This window comes from Entelurus aequoreus, linkage group LG16, assembly GCF_033978785.1.
Source record: "Entelurus aequoreus isolate RoL-2023_Sb linkage group LG16, RoL_Eaeq_v1.1, whole genome shotgun sequence".
NCBI classification, from domain to species: domain Eukaryota; kingdom Metazoa; phylum Chordata; class Actinopteri; order Syngnathiformes; family Syngnathidae; genus Entelurus; species Entelurus aequoreus.
The window spans coordinates 7,006,001-7,023,599 of NC_084746.1; the positions used below are offsets into that span (position 1 = coordinate 7,006,001).

Consider the following 17,599-nt stretch of genomic DNA (forward strand, 5'->3'; position numbering starts at 1 on the left):
ACAGCCTTTGTCGGTTTTGGAGTCGTGTTGCCTGGTGGTGGACGGCTCCTTTTCAATTGCTTTATTGTGGTTTGAAATGATTTGTCGTATGTTGTTCATGCAGCTGTAGCTCAATTTAATGTTGTTCTTGTTGAATACTTTTCTTAGGGTGTTGCCTTTGGGGAAGTGTTTGTCGATCAGGGTGAGGAATTTGTGGCCAATATTAGTTGAGACGTTTGTGCTGTATGGGGGGTTGTACCAGATAATGTTGTTTCGTTTTCTGCTCCTTTTTGGTTGGTTTCCTGGCGTGGGTTCGTAGGTGAGGGTGAAGTTAAGACATATATATATATATATATATATATATATATATATATATATATATATATATATATATATATATATATATATATATATATATATATATATATATATATATATATATATATATATTTTTTTTTTAAGGCCCCCTTTAATGCCCTTTTAAGCCTTCATTTCAGTACTGTTACTGCACTGGAGAATAATACAATCTGTTGATCAACTTGACATGCATTTGCATCACTGAACTCTGCTAAGCAACGTGGTCTACATACAACACACAAAGACAAAGATATGTTTCAAAGGGCCAATTTGTTTCAGGCCAGAAAAAATGGACAAAACTATTTTAAATAGCTGCCACATAACATACATAAGTAACAAACAGCATAATAACAACATAGCTGTAAACCAAGGAAGGCACACACTACATACTCAAAGCCTAACCAGGCGTTTTTCTCTCTCAAGGAATTCTGAAATAAAATCATGTCTGAAGCCCAGAACACTACACATTTCCCCAGTTTCAGTTTATGGAAAGATTGGCCTGGCCCACTAGCATCCCTCTTTATGTTTGTGAACTTTATAGTCTATACATTTAGAGTAATGTGATAATCAAACACTCTAGAAGTCTAGAATGAAAGAGCAACAGTATATAAGAGAATTGACAGAGTGTGTACCTTCAGTGCGCAGTGCCTCGTTAAAATGCAGCCGCTGTTGCTTAGGAGGTTAAGTGTGTCTCTCTTTACTAGCTTCGTCAAAGCGTGTTGCTTTTGTAGCTGTTTCAGCAGATTTGAATTGCTAGGATAGGATATTTGATCCAAGACACAACTTACATTTACTACAATGTTTTTTTCTTTGTGCTCGACCAAGAGAAGTAGTGAGAATATCTCCATGTTAAGAAACTCGGCTTCAGGCTTCGCCATGTCTTGTTAGTAAACACAGACACGCCCCCTCCCACACACACACACACATACACACAGACAGCGCCTCTTCCTTGTCGCCTCTTCCGCAGCGCTCCAATAAAACACACTCAGATATTCTCAGTTTCTAGCCAATACTACATAAAAAATAACGTAAAATAACGCATCATGTAGTAACGGTAACTGAGTTACTGAATATAAAAAATAACGCATTAGATTACTATTTACCGCCGAAAGTAGCGGCGTTACAGTAACGCGTTACAAAGTAGTCCCAACACTGTCAATCAATCAATCAATGTTTGCTTATGTAGCCCTAAACCACGAGTGTCTCAAAGGGCTGCACAAGCCACAGCGACATCCTTGGCTAATATACGGATTAATTCTGGTTTCGCTTACCGACCTCGAAGCAATTTTATTTGGTTCATGGTGTAATGATAGGTGTGACCAGTAGATGGCAGTCAAACATGAGAGATACGTGTCGACTGCAATATGATGGCAATGTGACTCAAGTAAACACCAACATTTTACATGTTCCATTGAAAATATAGAACCTTACACACGGCGCTCAAAAATCTATCAAAATGTTTTAGTACGACTTTGGTAAGCTATGAAGCCGCACCGCTTGATGGATTGTCGGCGCATTAAACATACAAGCATTATTATGGTGTGTGTATAAGGTAAGACATATTATCTGTCGTTTTGTTTATTGCAATATTATGCAAAAGCAACTTTTCTTGCCTTCTGGTACCTGCTGATCTGTATTTGGGATCTGCATAAGTCCTGAAAAACTGCGCGCGACAAATATTGACGCAATAATGTCTGTGTTTTAAATCTATACTGCTAAACCAGCTGTGCACAGACTACTCTAAAGTATAGCACTTATATATATATATATATATATATATATATACATATATATATATATATATATATATATATATATATATATATATATATATATATATATATATAAAGACAATATAACATACATCCATAAACGTGGATGCATATGCAAAAGTGCAATATATTTATCTGTATAGTAATCTACTTATTTTATATCTGCACCTTATTGCTCTTTTATCCTGCACTACAACGAGCTAATGCATCGAAATTTCATTCTTATCTGTACTGTAAAGTTCAAATTTGACAATAAAAGGAAGTGTAAGTCTAAGTTGTATGGTACTGTCCCCTGACTAGATGGTGAAAGGATGTACTTTTGTGAGATACGGTCAGTTGATACTCTCGATAGGCAGGTGTAGGTAGGTCCATACATTTGGTCGCTCGGATTGTGCATTATTGATGTTAAAGTGAAAGGGAAAGGAATGGCGAGAAGGCTGGAAGCTCACCGTGCTCGCAGGGGGTGCTTCCAGTTAGAGGCCCATGCCCCCGGGCAGAGCACCAGGAGCCTCTCCTGGTCGGAGCGTCACACTCCACTCGCACGCCCGCCTCTCAGATGGATGCACAATCTTCCTGACAGGACACGACATGTCACTTGGACGGGCGGCCAAGTAGAGAGGAAGGAAGACGAGTCTGACGGCCGCCTTTGACGCAAATCTGCGGGGAAAACCCTCACTCCCCGATACTCAGGGAAAAAAAGTTTGCAAATAAAAAGCGGCCGGACTTAAAATTCTGTAACAAGCGTGTAAACAAGGGCCGCAGCCGCGACAAAGTTAGCCTGCGCGTGTGTGTGTCTGTGTGTGTGTGTGTGTTCTGGCAATGCTTACTTAATGGGGACATCGCTCTGTTTACACCAGGGGTGGGCAATTATGTTTTACCGGGGGCCGCATGAGCAACCTGAGCACTGCTGGAGGGCCACACCGACAATATTTCAATTACATTTTTGATATACCGTAAGATAAATAATAATAATAATAATTTAATTTAACCTAATTTAACTTTATACAAAACACTTCCTGATGTATAATACAATGCAAAAATGTCAATTTCTGTCACTTTATTCTGCATCCTCTTTAAAAGTCCAACATTTTTCCCCATCAGATTTGGACAACCATCTGTTGTCACACCTGCCAGCTTGTCCAATTTCAGTCCTAACACGCATTTACCTATGTGAACAAGTCATTACCTGTGGTTGTCTCTTTAATTGACTGCATGGCTGCCAGCTCCTCCGTGGTTTGAAAGTCTGCAGTTATCCCACGTAAGAAGATGAGCAGCTGGGCGGTGTCACGTACATCGCAGCTCTCATCCAAAGCCAGCGAAAAACAGTCAAAGTCGGCTGTTCCGTTCTCCAGCTGAAGCTCCAAGTTTCCAGCGATGGTCTCAACCCGCCTTGTTACAGTGCGTCAAGAGAGTGACACGTTCTTAAATGCGCCCCCTCTTCTCCGGGCATATCAGCGCAACAGAGTCCAATAAGCACTCCTTAATAAACTCTCCGTCAGAAACCGCCTTACTTTTTCTGGCGATTTTGTGAGAAATGACGAAACTTGTTCTGATGGCTGCATCTCTGGAGTTGTGAAATTTGGCAAAAAGTCCTTGTTGGGTTTGCAGTTTTACCATCAACGCATCAGCCTCCCTTGCGCGCGCTTCATCAGACAGATTCCGGTATTTTTCCTCATGCTTCGTCGTGTAGTGGCGCTTCAAATTATATTCTTTAAACACAGCAACCTGTGTACCACAAATTAAGCACACGGCTTTACCTTTAATTTCTGTAAAGAAATACTTGGCAGTCCACGTCTTGTTGGAAACACGGCATTCGTCATCAACTTTTCTCTTTTTAGTGTCTCGGGGATAACCGGGCATCACTTGTCGCTGTGCACCTTCACTCACATACGCCCATAAATAACACTTTTCAAAATAAAAGCAGCACAGTTGTATTGCACGCACGACATAGATGTTTTTTAAAATGTATTTTGTACTTTGTGATTGCCGCTGTTCACATTCCCTCACAATCGCGCACGAGCATATGTCCACACGGAAGTAATACAAACAGGAGCGCCGCTAGGGATTTTGGGCCCCATGAAAAGAAACTTTACAGGGCCCCCAACACAGCGGCAACATTTTTTTGATGCTATTTTACATACAATTATGCATTTTAATGGGCCCCTAGAATCCGTCTCCTTTACCCCCCCTTTTCGGCGCCCCTGAATACAAATAACGCTTTTCAAAACAAAAGCAGCACCGTTGTATTGCACACTCGACATAGATACTTTTTAAAATGTATTTTGTAATTTATGATTGGTCTCACGCGGGCCGGACAGGGACGCGCAAAGGGCCGGATGTGGCCCGCGGGCCGCCGAATGCCCAGGTCTGGTTTACACAGTCACCTTTAGGGCAGTGGTCCACAGCCTTTTTGTACTTGCGGACCGGTCAATGCTTGAAAATTTGTCCCACGGACCGGGGGGAAGGGGGAGGGGTAGTTAAATTTTTTTTTTTTTTTTTTTTTTTTGTCATAAAGAAATACAATCATGTGTGCTTACGGACTGTATCCCTGCAGACTGTATTGATTTATATTGATATATAATGTATATATTGTGTTTTTTATGTTGATTTAATTTAAAAACAAAAAAAAATTAAAAAATTTATTTTTATTTATTTATTTTTTAATTTCTTGTGTGCCCGCGGCCCGGTACCAATCGGTCCACGGACCGGTAACGGGACCTCTGACAGTATGGGGACCAAAAAAACAGGTCCCCTAAAGGGAAACCTTTTTAAATGATAGTCAGATCCATTCTGAAGATGCCTTAGTGATTTTTAAGCTTTGGCCCATAAAAGATGTTTACTGGTTAGTTTGAGTGTGAGACATTTGCACAGCAGCCCCCTCATCGGGCTGTAGCTGGTACATTTAAGTGGTGAAACTTCCTATAAGAGGACAGCTGTAGTGCTGTATTCTGAGGATCATGTCATATATATATATTTTTTTTTTTTTAAATGGTCCTCAGTAGTCACGTACAAATTTGTGTGAATTATGCGAAATGATTTAAATTTGGTCCCCATGAACCATATTAACTCTTTTTCCCCCAGGTTCCCCAGTAAGAATGATCAGCACATGACTTCATCAATCCAGAGATTTAAAGACGTGTATGAGCTAACTGGGCAGTGGCCATTTTACCTAATTTTTTTATGCCTCCACAACCTGTAGAAAGGGTGGTCCCGACAAGTGATGATCAAAAACCTGGTCCCCATTCCAAATGATAACCAGTATGTGTGTGTGTGGGTGGGTGACGTCGCCACACCCCTCATTCTCCTCCCGGCGCCGTCAGTCTGCCGGCTTCAAAGGTGCGTTTGTGCGTCGCTGCCATTCAGCCGCGCTCACCTTCAAGTGGCAGACTGAAGCCCCACTGCATTCTGGGATAGGTTATCGTCTCGGTAAAGCATTCGCCGCCCCCGTAGACTGCCAGCTCGTGTGGGCACCGCCGTGAGACGCGTGCAATGCCAGGGAACAACACATTCAAAACGCCAATCAAAAAAGACCAGCAAAATCCAAAACTAGTTTGGAGACAACTGTATCTTCATGAAGGTGTTTATTTAAAGGCCTACTGAAATGAATTTTTTTTATTTAAACGGGGATAGCAGATCTATTCTATGTGTCATACTTGATCATTTCGCGATATTGCCATATTTTTGCTGAAAGGATTTAGTATAGAACAACGACGATAAAGATTGCAACTTTTGGTATCTGATAAAAAAAAGGCTTGCCCCTACCGGAAGTAGCGTGACGTAGTCAGTTGAACATATACGCAAAGTTCCCTATTGTTTACAATGATGGCCGCATGAAGTGAGAGAGATTCGGACCGAGAAAGCGACAATTTCCCCATTAATTTGAGCGAGGATGAAAGATTTGTGGATGAGTAAAGTGCAAGTGAAGGACTAGTGGGGAGTTGAAGCTATTCAGATAGGGAAGATGCTGTGAGAGCCGGGGGTGACCTGATATTCAGCTGGGAATGACTACAACAGTAAATAAACACAAGACATATATATACTCTATTAGCCACAACACAACCAGGCTTATATTTAATATGCCACAAATTAATCCTGCATAATAACACCTGCGTGTTTGTTATGCTAGCTCCTAGCTCCTCTGCTAGCTCCTAGCTCCATAGAACACGCCAATACAATTCAAACACCTGATCAACACACACAATCACTCAGCCCAAAAGACCGTTCACCTAACCCAAGGTTCATAAAGCTTATATATTTTTAAAAAGTTACGTACGTGACGCGCACATACGATACGGTACGTGTTATGCTAGCTCCTAGCTCCTCTGCTAGCCCCTAGCTCCATAGAACACGCCAATACAATTCAAACACATGATCAACACACACAATCACTCAGCCCAAAAGACCGTTCACCTAACCCAAGGTTCATAAAGCTTATATATTTAAAAAAAGTTACGTACATACGCAAAAAAAAGCCAAAGCTGCATACTCACAGTAGCACGTCTGCGTCTTTGTCATCCAAATCAAAGTAATCCTGGTAAGAGTCTGTGTTGTCCCAGTTCTCTACAGGCGTCTGTGTATCGAAGTCAAAAGTCCTCCTGGTTAGAGTCTCTGTTATCCGAGTTCTTCCATCTTGACTGCATCTTTCGGGAATGTAAACAAAGAAGCGCCGGCTGTGTACTGTTGTTGCTGACTACGTTCGAAAAATACGTCCATTTCGCACCGACAACTTTCTTCTTTGCTTGCTCAGCTTCCTTCTCCATAATGCAATGAACATGATTGCAACAGATTCACGAACACAGATGTCCAGAATACTGTGGAATTATGAAATGAAAACAGAGCTTTTTCGTATTGGCTTCAATGTGGAAGGCATACCCGTGTTCGCCGGGCAACGTCACGCGCATACGTCATCCTCAGAGGCGTTTCGAACCGGAAGTTTAGCGGCAAATTTAAAATGTCACTTTATAAGTTAACCCGGCCGTATTGGCATGTGTTATAATGTTAAGATTTCATCATTGATATATAAACTATCAGACTGCGTGGTCGGTAGTAGTGGCTTTCAGTAGGCCTTTAATGTAGCATCCATCAATTGATTCCATTGATTTTTTTTGACAGTTAATAACAAACTGTCAGCTGCTAAAGCTCACCCTAGAAAGCAAACAAACACACAAACTCATCCTGATACATCACTAAACATTTGTACTAAACATCACAAATAGCATCAGGGTGGTTATAATAACGAGTAAACAAATATTGCGTTGAGTTGCGTCCAGCTGGAGAAAGACACTTTTGCACATAATCACCATGACGACAGACGTACGCATGACAAGCATTCCATCGAGTCAAGGATTTCAATGACAGACACAAGTGTGAGTAAAACTGCATGTTCAATCATTTTCACACAGTCAATAAAAAAAGGTAGGGGATAGCGGAGGGTGTATATTGTAGCGTCCCGGAACAGTTAGTGCTGCAAGGGGTTCTGGGTATTTCTTCTGTTGTGTTTATGTTGTGTTACGGTGCGGATGTTCTCCCGAAATGTGTTTGTCATTCTTGTTTGGTGTGGGTTCACAGTGTGGCGCATATTTGTAACAGTGTTAAAGTTGTTTATACGGCTACCCTCAGTGTGACCTGTATGGCTGTTGACCAAGTATGCGTGGCATTCACTAGTGTGTGTGAAAAGCCGTAGATATTATGTGATTGGGCCGGCACTCAAAGGTTTATTGGCGCTCTGTACTTCTCCACTCCGTACAGCGGCGTTTTAAATTGTCATAAATTTTACTTTTTGAAACCGATAATTTCCGATATTACATTTTAAAGCATTTATCGGCCGATAATATCGGACTGCCGATATTATCGGGCATCCTTATATATTAACCTTGTAGATTGTTATAGTAACAATAAGTTAAGCTTTGTCAGTGTGCAAATGTGTTATCCAGTTTACCCTAGGGTAACAAGAGAAACTTCAAGCGAGTAAAAAAGTACTTAAGCACACACGGGTGGATAAGGTCCTAATTATAAGTCATTAACCATTTGTTAAGTAATGATGATAAACTTTGAGGATATGCATATCACATGTATGCTAGTATGTCTTACAAAGTATTTTGTCTCAACCCTTAGGGGGCGCCACTAATGTCGGATCTTTACTGCCTCTTTGCTCCCACTCATTGTTGCATCATGGCTTATCTTTGACTTTGACAACTTTCTCCCACCTTTTTCTAACTTTCTCTTGGCTCTCTCTCTTTCTTTCTCTCACGCCATCCTTTGTCTTTTTTTTGGCTGTTTTGTTCTGTGTAGTTCCTCCTGGTGGTTGCAGCTTTGTTCCTCCCTCCTCCTCTCCTTTCTGGTCAGGTACATTCTACTGCTTCACTCTCGTTATATACAAGTCTTGCTGCATGACATGACTTCCCTACGATAAATAATGCACTCATTTGACGTCACGGCCACCGTACTGTAGTGACCAGCAGGATTAGGCTAAAAGGAAGTGACATCTTGTGTCAGCATGGAGCCTCCTACAAGGTAAAAGCAGCCCTTTTGCTCACAGAAGTGGGTGTTATAAATAAATCAATAACTTATATTTTGATAATTTAATACATTCAAAATATATATGAATAAAATATAAATGTTATCCATCCATCTTCGCAGGGAAAGCAGCCTAAGCAGGGAAGCCCAGACTTCCCTCTCCCCAGCCACTTCGTCCAGCTCTTCCCGGGGGATCCCGAGGCGTTCCCAGGCCAGCCGGGAGGCATAGTCTTCCCAACGTGTCCTGGGTCTTCCCCGTGGCCTCCTACCGGTCGGACGTGCCCTAAACACCTCCCTAGGGAGGCGTTTGGGTGGCATCCTGACCAGATGCCCGAACCACCTCATCTGGCTCCTCTCGATGTGGAGGAGCAGCGGCTTTACTTTGAGCTCCTCCCGGATGGCAGAGCTTCTCACCCTATCTCTAAGGGAGAGCCCCGCCACCCGGCGGAGGAAACTCATTTCGGCCTTGTCCTTTCGGTCATAACCCAAAGCTCATGACCATAGGTGAGGATGGGAACGTAGATCGACCGGTAAATTCAGAGGTTTGCCTTCCGGCTCAGCTCCTTCTTCACCACAACGGATCGATACAGCGTCCGCATTACTGAAGACGCAGCACCGATCCGCCTGTCGATCTCACGATCCACTCTTCCCTCACTCGTGAACAAGACTATCTTATATGAATACCAATTCATAGAACTCAAACACACCTTACAGTGATCCTTGGACATGTCATCAGTGATAAACCCAGGGTCATAGGGTGTTCCGGGTCTTAATCCTCAGACACCCTCGAATGGGTGACCCAGCCAGGGGATCAGACACACACAAATCCCCCTACGGATCAACAGCCACCAGGAGGCCTTTTCTACGGCCTCAAAGATGTCTTTGGTGGCTTTTTTTGACTTCAGTCCTCTGATGCCAAGGAGTTTAAACATTCCCTGTAGGGAGTGACCTGCAAAACCTTTGCAACTAATTACGGTTGTTTTACAGCGGGATTTCCAGCCACTGCTCTGGCACTCTGCGGTGAGCTTGGAGTATTTGGCCCTCTTGCGCTTATTGGCTTTGCAAATCAGGTCCTCCCAAGGGCCAGTCAGCTCCAGTAGCACCACTTGCTTGGTTGACTCCAATATCTGGGCGCAGTGAAGTGTTAGCGATGTTGGCCGGGACCATGAGTTGCCTTTCTAGGTCAACTTGGAGCTGCCAGTCAGAAGCGGTGGAGAGGATCCCCCTGAGGAGTTGGACTGATGGTTTGCCTTCTACACTGCTCTGATAAAGGTAATAGACTGCTTCAGGGTTATCTAGGACTTGCTGTGCAAATGGAATACTACAAGGATTTTAAAACTTTGGTAGTGGCGCCAGTGATATCGCCCCTCTCCTAGGCCCTTTGGGCAACAGCTCAGGATGTGCTCCAAGGAGCCCTTTGGCACAGATGTTACTTTGGAGTGCCTGCTAGGCCCCAGATGTGCCACTTGGCCGACCTAGGGAGAACATTGTACACAGTCTGTATGAGGAACTTTGTGCGCAGAGGTTCAGCTCTCCTGAGCTCTGCCCATGTGAGTTCGCGAGATTCTGCACTTCCACCTTGTCCACGATCCTTGCTTGGACATGCTGACCATCTTGCTGTGAGTCTTGGACCACTTTGTTGCAGGGTTTGGAAAGCTACCAAATTAATCAATTGTGTCACCACTCATGTATGCTCCAGACACCCAGGCACTCCAGGAACTCCCCTCTTCTGGACAATAGTGTCTATGTAAGCATTCTGCAAGAGGAACTCGGTTAGCCGTTGGACACTATCTTAAAGAAAATCTTGCTCTCACCACTGAGCAGTGATATTATACAGAACTGCTGGATGTGGCTGGAGTCATCTTCCTTTGGGAACCCCATATCCACTTCAAAATATTCCACAGACGTTTGAGGAGCCGTGGACACTGCTTATAGACCTTCTAGTGTACACCACTGGGGTCGTGAACCGAACTAGGTCTTTGACCGCTTCCTTTACCTCTGCCATGGTGGGCTCATCACTGTTGAATTGGGACACTAGTTCTGGAGAGTTCAGCAGTGCCTTGCAAGGGCTAAGCAGTGTCACTGAGATGATGGTCACCGATTAAGCTTTACTGGGTTTTTTGCTTCTTGCTTCTGTTCGACTCCAAAATGCTCAGCTCCTATGCTTGTTTCTAATCAGCGTCACCCTTCAAAAGGAGTTCCAGGGTTTTGTCCATGTCCCCACCCAGCTTGGTCCACTCCTTGGTGTTGGTCGACAGGCCACTTCACCCGGCGCTGTTCCAATTTTCTGCTGGGTGAGGTGATTTGTTTTGCTTGGAGGTAATTGGTATTGTGGGGAAACTCCGGACCTGGCTCCTCCTCCATCTAACCAGGTTTGGCAGCCGGCCCAACAAAGACTGTCATATTAGCTGCCATTCCTGAGCGTTATTTCATTTGTTCTATCCTAAGGCAGGCCATCTTAATCTGATGGCTCTTCAGACCTCTCGAGTTCTTGCAGACCATATACAGACTGCACTCCTAATCCGTTGTCCATATCCTTGGGTCATTACCAGTAATTCCGTCCGGTTGGGATGCTCATCCACCTGCTCCTGTAGGGTTCTTCGTAGCAAGATTTGAATGCCCTCTCACAGGAGCTGTAGGTCAGGGGGCTGGCCTTTCGTACCCTGGTTGCCATCTCTTTGAGCTGTTCACTCTCTCTCAAGTAGTCACCACTCTTTTCGTGGTCGTCATCCAACCTTTCCTGGATATCATTGGCTGAGCCAGATATGAACAAACTCACTGGCTGAGCCAGATATGATAAAACTCAAATACACTTCATGGTAATACTTATACACGTCGTCAGTGATAATAATTGGACAAATACAATTACCAAGTATTATAATAAAATGCAACGGTGAATAAATAAATGAAAATTAGAAAGAGGATACAAGTCAAACAGTCTTTTAATAGACTCTGATGATGTTATTGAATGACTTTAATTAGATGTATTTAGTTGCTAAAAAGAGATGTTTTAGTGCATGTTTCCCGTGGACAAATAGTCTCCAAATGAGTGCATTTTCTCAGCGTTCGCAGTGACACTCGTCTCTGTCCCCGTCAGTGTTTTGTCCCAGGGTCGTGTCTGTCGCTGTGGCTCGCTACGACTTCCACTCCAGAGACACGTGGGAGCTGCCGCTACTGCAGGGAGACGTGGTCCAAATCCACACCAAGACGTCCAACGGCTGGTGGAAGGGAGAGGTCGGCGGCAGAGTGAGTCAGCTGAAAAGTTACCACGTGTGTTAATAATAAAAATAAATGTTTTCGATAATAACATTTATTGATTATGAAAACTGCTGCCCAGTTGTTACATCTTGTTTTATTATCACATCTCTGAGTCTCAATTACAGTTGCAAGTCCAAGTCCTTAGATGGCAGTCGTCTATAGCAGTGTTTTTCAACCTTTTTTGAGCCAGGGCACATTTTTTGCGTTGAAAAAATCCGGAGGCACACCACCAGCAGAAATCATTAAAAAATTAAACTCAGTTGACAGTAAAAAGTCGTTGTCACAATTGTTGGATATGACTTTCAACCATAACCAAGCATGCATCTCTATAGCCCTTGTCTCAAAGTAGGTGTACTGTCACCACCTGTCACATCACGCCCCGACTTATTTGGAGTTTTTTGCTGTTTTCCTGTGTGTAGTGTTTCAGTTCTTGTCTTGCGCTCCTATTTTGGTGGCTTTTTCTCTTTTTTCGCTATTTTCCTGTAGCAGTTTCATGTCTTCCTTTGAGCGATATTTCCCGCATCTACTTTGTTTTAGCAATCAAGAATATTTCAGTTGTTTTTATCCTTCTTTGTGGGGACATTGTTGATTGTCATGTTGTGTTCGGATGCACATTGTGGACGTCGTCTTTGCTCCACAGTAAGTCTTTGCTGTCGTCCAGCATTCTGTTTTTGTTTACTTTGTAGCCAGTTCAGTTTTAGTTTTGTTCCGCATAGCCTTCCCTAAGCTTCAATGCCTTTTCTTAGGGGCACTCCCCTTTTGTTTATTTTTGGTTTAAGCATTTTTACCTGCACACTGCTTCCCGCTGTTTCCGACATCTACAAAGCAATTAGCTACCGGCTGCCACCTACTGATATGGAAGAGTATTACACGGTTACTCTGCCGAGCTCTAGACAGCACCGACACTCAACAACAACACATCATTTGCAGACTATAATTACTGGTTTGCAAAAAATATTTTTAACCCAAATAGGTGAAATTAGATCATCTCCCACGGCACACCAGACTGTATCTCACGGCACAGTGGTTGAGAAACCCTGGTCTATAGTTTATGCTGTGTTAGCTCATCAGCTCAGTCATTGCCTTCTTGTATTTTGTTGCACCCTAAAAATGTGTGTTAGTACTGTAAGTATTGTACTTATTACGCACCAGCTGATTGGAACGTGCATCTTAGTTGAAGTTTTACCGTAATTTCCGGACTATAAGCCGCTACTTTTTCCCCTCGTTCTGGTCCCTGCGGCTTATACAACGGTGCGGCTTATATACGGCCTGTTCTTCTCCGACACCGACGTAGAGGATTTCGGTGGTTTTAGTACGCAGGAGGAAGACGATGACACAATGATTAAAGACTGACTTTTCATATACCGGTAGGCTGGTTATTTTGATAACGTACATGCGAGCACTTTGTATTACTTTGCACCGTTGTATTATTTGTACTCTGCACGAATGCTGTTCGCCACGTCAAAGATGTGAAAGTTTGATTGAATGATTGAAAGATTTATAGTTAATAAATGGGACGCTTTGCGTTCCCAAACAGTCATCTCTGTCCCGACAATCCCCTCCGTGGTAGCAGGAACCCCTATATACTACGCTAATTACACATCAAAACCCTGCGGCTTATAGTCGGGTGTGGTTTATATATGGAGCAATCTGTATTTTCCCCTAAATTTAGCTGGTGCGGCTTATAGTCAGGTGCGGCTTATAGTCCGGAAATTACGGTAATTAACCAAATTCGGAGGTGTTGAAATTGCCATGTAAAATAGCTAATGTTAATCAGTAGCATGTTAATAGGAAAGTCAAAGTATATTACACATTTTTGCAAACGTGGCGCCTTAGCTTACTGACGTTGGAGAATTTTTTTAAATCAGTTACTTCGTTGACATTGGAAATGGTAACATTGTCTAAAGGTAATTAGGGTTAAACCAGTACCGAATTTGGTACTCGTCACTAAATATGAAACCAGAATTATTTGATACTTGTTTATATTGACAAATGTGCTGTTTTTAAACTGCAATATTGTTCTGTTAGGACACGTATTACATGTGTCTAGCTAGTAAGCTATTGTGTGCTTAGCTGTTGTGTATCTGCTTGCTCCTAGTAGCCTATGGCGTGTTTACCTTTTGTAAATGACTTGACTAAAATACACGAAAGAAACAAAACCTTATGTGCTTATTGGAGGACATTTAGATGTTAACCGGCTTTTCAGAAGTAAACACGCTGCAGGACTGCTTGTATCAGACATTTTACATCCATTCATCCATTTTCTACCGCTTGTCCCTTTTGGGGTCGCGGGGGGAGCTGGAGCCCATGCAAGCAAAAATCATATTATACTTTTGTTGTTGTTGCTTGTTTCGGACCAATTTCAACTTCGGCTTGGGCACCCTAATTAAATATGTCGAATGATTGTCACATTTTGTGCCAAATGTTATATTTATTTCGGATTATGAATCATCATACTTGCCAACCCTCCCGTTTTTACCGGGAGACTCCCGGTATTCAGCGCCTCTCCCGATAACCTCCCGGCAGAAATTTTCTCCCGACAAACTCCCGGTATTCACCCCCCCCCCCCCCCCCCCCAGGGCAACCGGTGCGATGGACGTCGAGTGGATCTAGCATAATATTGTGAGAGTCCAGTCCATAGTGGATCTAGCATAATAGTGAGAGAGTCCAGTCCATAGTGGATCTAACATAATAGTGTGAGAGTCCAGTCCATAGTGGATCTAACATAAAAGTGTGAGAGTCCAGTCCATAGTGGATTTAACATAATAGTGTGAGAGTCCAGTCCATAGTGGATCTAACATAATAGTGAGAGTCCAGTCCATAGTGGATCTAACATAATAGTGTGAGAGTCCAGTCCATAGTGGATCTAACTTAATAATGTGAGAGTCCAGTCCATAGTGGATCTAACATAATAGTGTGAGAGTCCAGTCCATAGTGGATCTAACATAAAAGTGTGAGAGTCCAGTCCATAGTGGATTTAACATAATAGTGTGAGAGTCCAGTCCATAGTGGATCTAACATAATAGTGAGAGTCCAGTCCATAGTGGATCTAACATAATAGTGTGAGAGTCCAGTCCATAGTGGATCTAACATAATAGTGTGAGAGTCCAGTCCATAGTGGATCTAACATAATAGTGTGAGAGTCCAGTCCATAGTGGATCTAACATAATAGTGTGAGAGTCCAGTCCATAGTGGATCTAACATAATAGTGTGAGAGTCCAGTCCATAGTGGATCTAACATAATAGTGTGAGAGTCCAGTCCATAGTGGATCTAACATAATAGTGTGAGAGTCCAGTCCATAGTGGATCTAACATAATAGTGAGAGTCCAGTCCATAGTGGATCTAACTTAATAATGTGAGAGTCCAGTCCATAGTGGATTTAACATAATAGTGTGAGAGTCCAGTCCATAGTGGATCTAACATAATATTGTGAGAGTCCAGTCCATAGTGGATCTAACATAATAGTGTGAGAGTCCAGTCCATAGTGGATCTAACATAATAGTGTGAGAGTCCAGTCCATAGTGGATCTAACATAATAGTGAGAGTCCAGTCCATAGTGGATCTAACATAATAGTGTGAGAGTCCAGTCCATAGTGGATCTAACATAATAATGTGAGAGTCCAGTCCATAGTGGATCTAACATAATAGTGAGAGTCCAGTCCATAGTGGATTTAACGTAATAGTGTGAGAGTCCAGTCCATAGTGCATCTAACATAATAGTGAGAGTCCAGTCCATAGTGGATCTAACATAATAATGTGAGAGTCCAGTCCATAGTGGATCTAACATAATAGTGAGAGTCCAGTCCATAGTGGATCTAACATAATAGTGAGAGTCCAGTCCATAGTGCATCTAACATAATAGTGAGAGTCCAGTCCATAGTGCATCTAACATAATAGTGAGAGTCCAGTCCATAGTGGATCTAACATAATAGTGTGAGAGTCCAGTCCATAGTGCATCTAACATAATAGTGAGAGTCCAGTCCATAGTGGATCTAACATAATAGTGTGAGAGTCCAGTCCATAGTGGATCTAACTTAATAATGTGAGAGTCCAGTCCATAGTGGATCTAACATAATAGTGTGAGAGTCCAGTCCATAGTGGATCTAACATAATAGTGAGAGTCCAGTCCATAGTGCATCTAACATAATAGTGAGAGTCCAGTCCATAGTGCATCTAACATAATAGTGAGAGTCCAGTCCATAGTGGATCTAACATAATAGTGTGAGAGTCCAGTCCATAGTGGATCTAACATAATAGTGAGAGTCCAGTCCATAGTGGATCTAACATAATAGTGTGAGAGTCCAGTCCATAGTGGATCTAACATAATAGTGTGAGAGTCCAGTCCATAGTGGATCTAACATAATAGTGAGAGTCCAGTCCATAGTGCATCTAACATAATAGTAAGAGTCCAGTCCATAGTGGAACTAACATAATAGTGTGAGAGTCCAGTCCATAGTGGATCTAACATAATAGTGAGAGTCCAGTCCATAGTGGATCTAACATAATAGTGAGAGTCCAGTCCATAGTGGATCTAACATAATAGTGTGAGAGTCCAGTCCATAGTGGATCTAACATAATAGTGAGAGTCCAGTCCATAGTGGATCTAACATAATAGTGTGAGAGTCCAGTCCATAGTGGATCTAACTTAATAATGTGAGAGTCCAGTCCATAGTGGATCTAACATAATAGTGTGAGAGTCCAGTCCATAGTGGATCTAACATAATATTGTGAGAGTCCAGTCCATAGTGGATCTAACATAATAGTGTGAGAGTCCAGTCCATAGTGGATCTAACATAATAGTGAGAGTCCAGTCCATAGTGGATCTAACATAATAGTGTGAGAGTCCAGTCCATAGTGGATCTAACATAATAGTGAGAGTCCAGTCCATAGTGGATCTAACATAATAGTGTGAGAGTCCAGTCCATAGTGGATTTAACATAATAGTGTGAGAGTCCAGTCCATAGTGGATCTAACATAATAGTGAGAGTCCAGTCCATAGTGGATCCAACATAATATTGTGAGAGTCCAGTCCATAGTGGATCTAACATAATAGTGTGAGAGTCCAGTCCATAGTGGATCTAACTTAATAATGTGAGAGTCCAGTCCATAGTGGATCTAACATAATAGTGTGAGAGTCCAGTCCATAGTGGATCTAACATAATAGTGTGAGAGTCCAGTCCATAGTGGATCTAACCTAATAATGTGAGAGTCCAGTCCATAGTGGATCTAACATAATAGTGAGAGTCCAGTCCATAGTGGATCTAACATAATAGTGAGAGTCCAGTCCATAGTGGATCTAACATAATAGTGAGAGTCCAGTCCATAGTGGATCTAACATAATAGTGAGAGTCCAGTCCATAGTGCATCTAACATAATAGTGAGAGTCCAGTCCATAGTGGGGCCAGCAGGAGACCATCCCGAGCGGAGACAGGTCAGCAGCGCAGATATATCCCCAACCGATGCACAGGCGAGCGGTCCACCCCGGGTCCCGACTTTGGACAGCCAGCACTTCATCCGTGGCCACCAAACCTGTGCCCCCCCCCCCCCCTCCACGAGGGCGAGGGAGGCAGAGCAGAAAAGAAAAGAGACGGCAGATCAACTGGTCTAAAAGGGGGTGTATTTAAAGGCTAGAGTATACCAATGAGTTTTAAGATGGGACTTAAATGCCTCTACTGAGGTAGATGTAAATAGAAACCACTACATCAGCTACAACTGC

The 17,599-nt window shown here is 42.8% G+C and overlaps 1 protein-coding gene across 2 annotated transcripts in view; it reads left to right on the forward strand.

Annotated features, from left to right (window-relative positions):
• LOC133631550 (guanine nucleotide exchange factor VAV3-like) overlaps positions 1-17,599 on the forward strand; it is a 147,367-nt gene that overhangs the window by 128,401 nt on the left and 1,367 nt on the right. For both annotated transcript variants that reach the window (XM_062023855.1, XM_062023856.1), the window contains one exon: positions 11,722-11,870. In XM_062023855.1, coding sequence (XP_061879839.1) covers positions 11,722-11,870 — 149 coding nt within the window. The remainder of the gene's footprint in view (positions 1-11,721; positions 11,871-17,599) is intronic.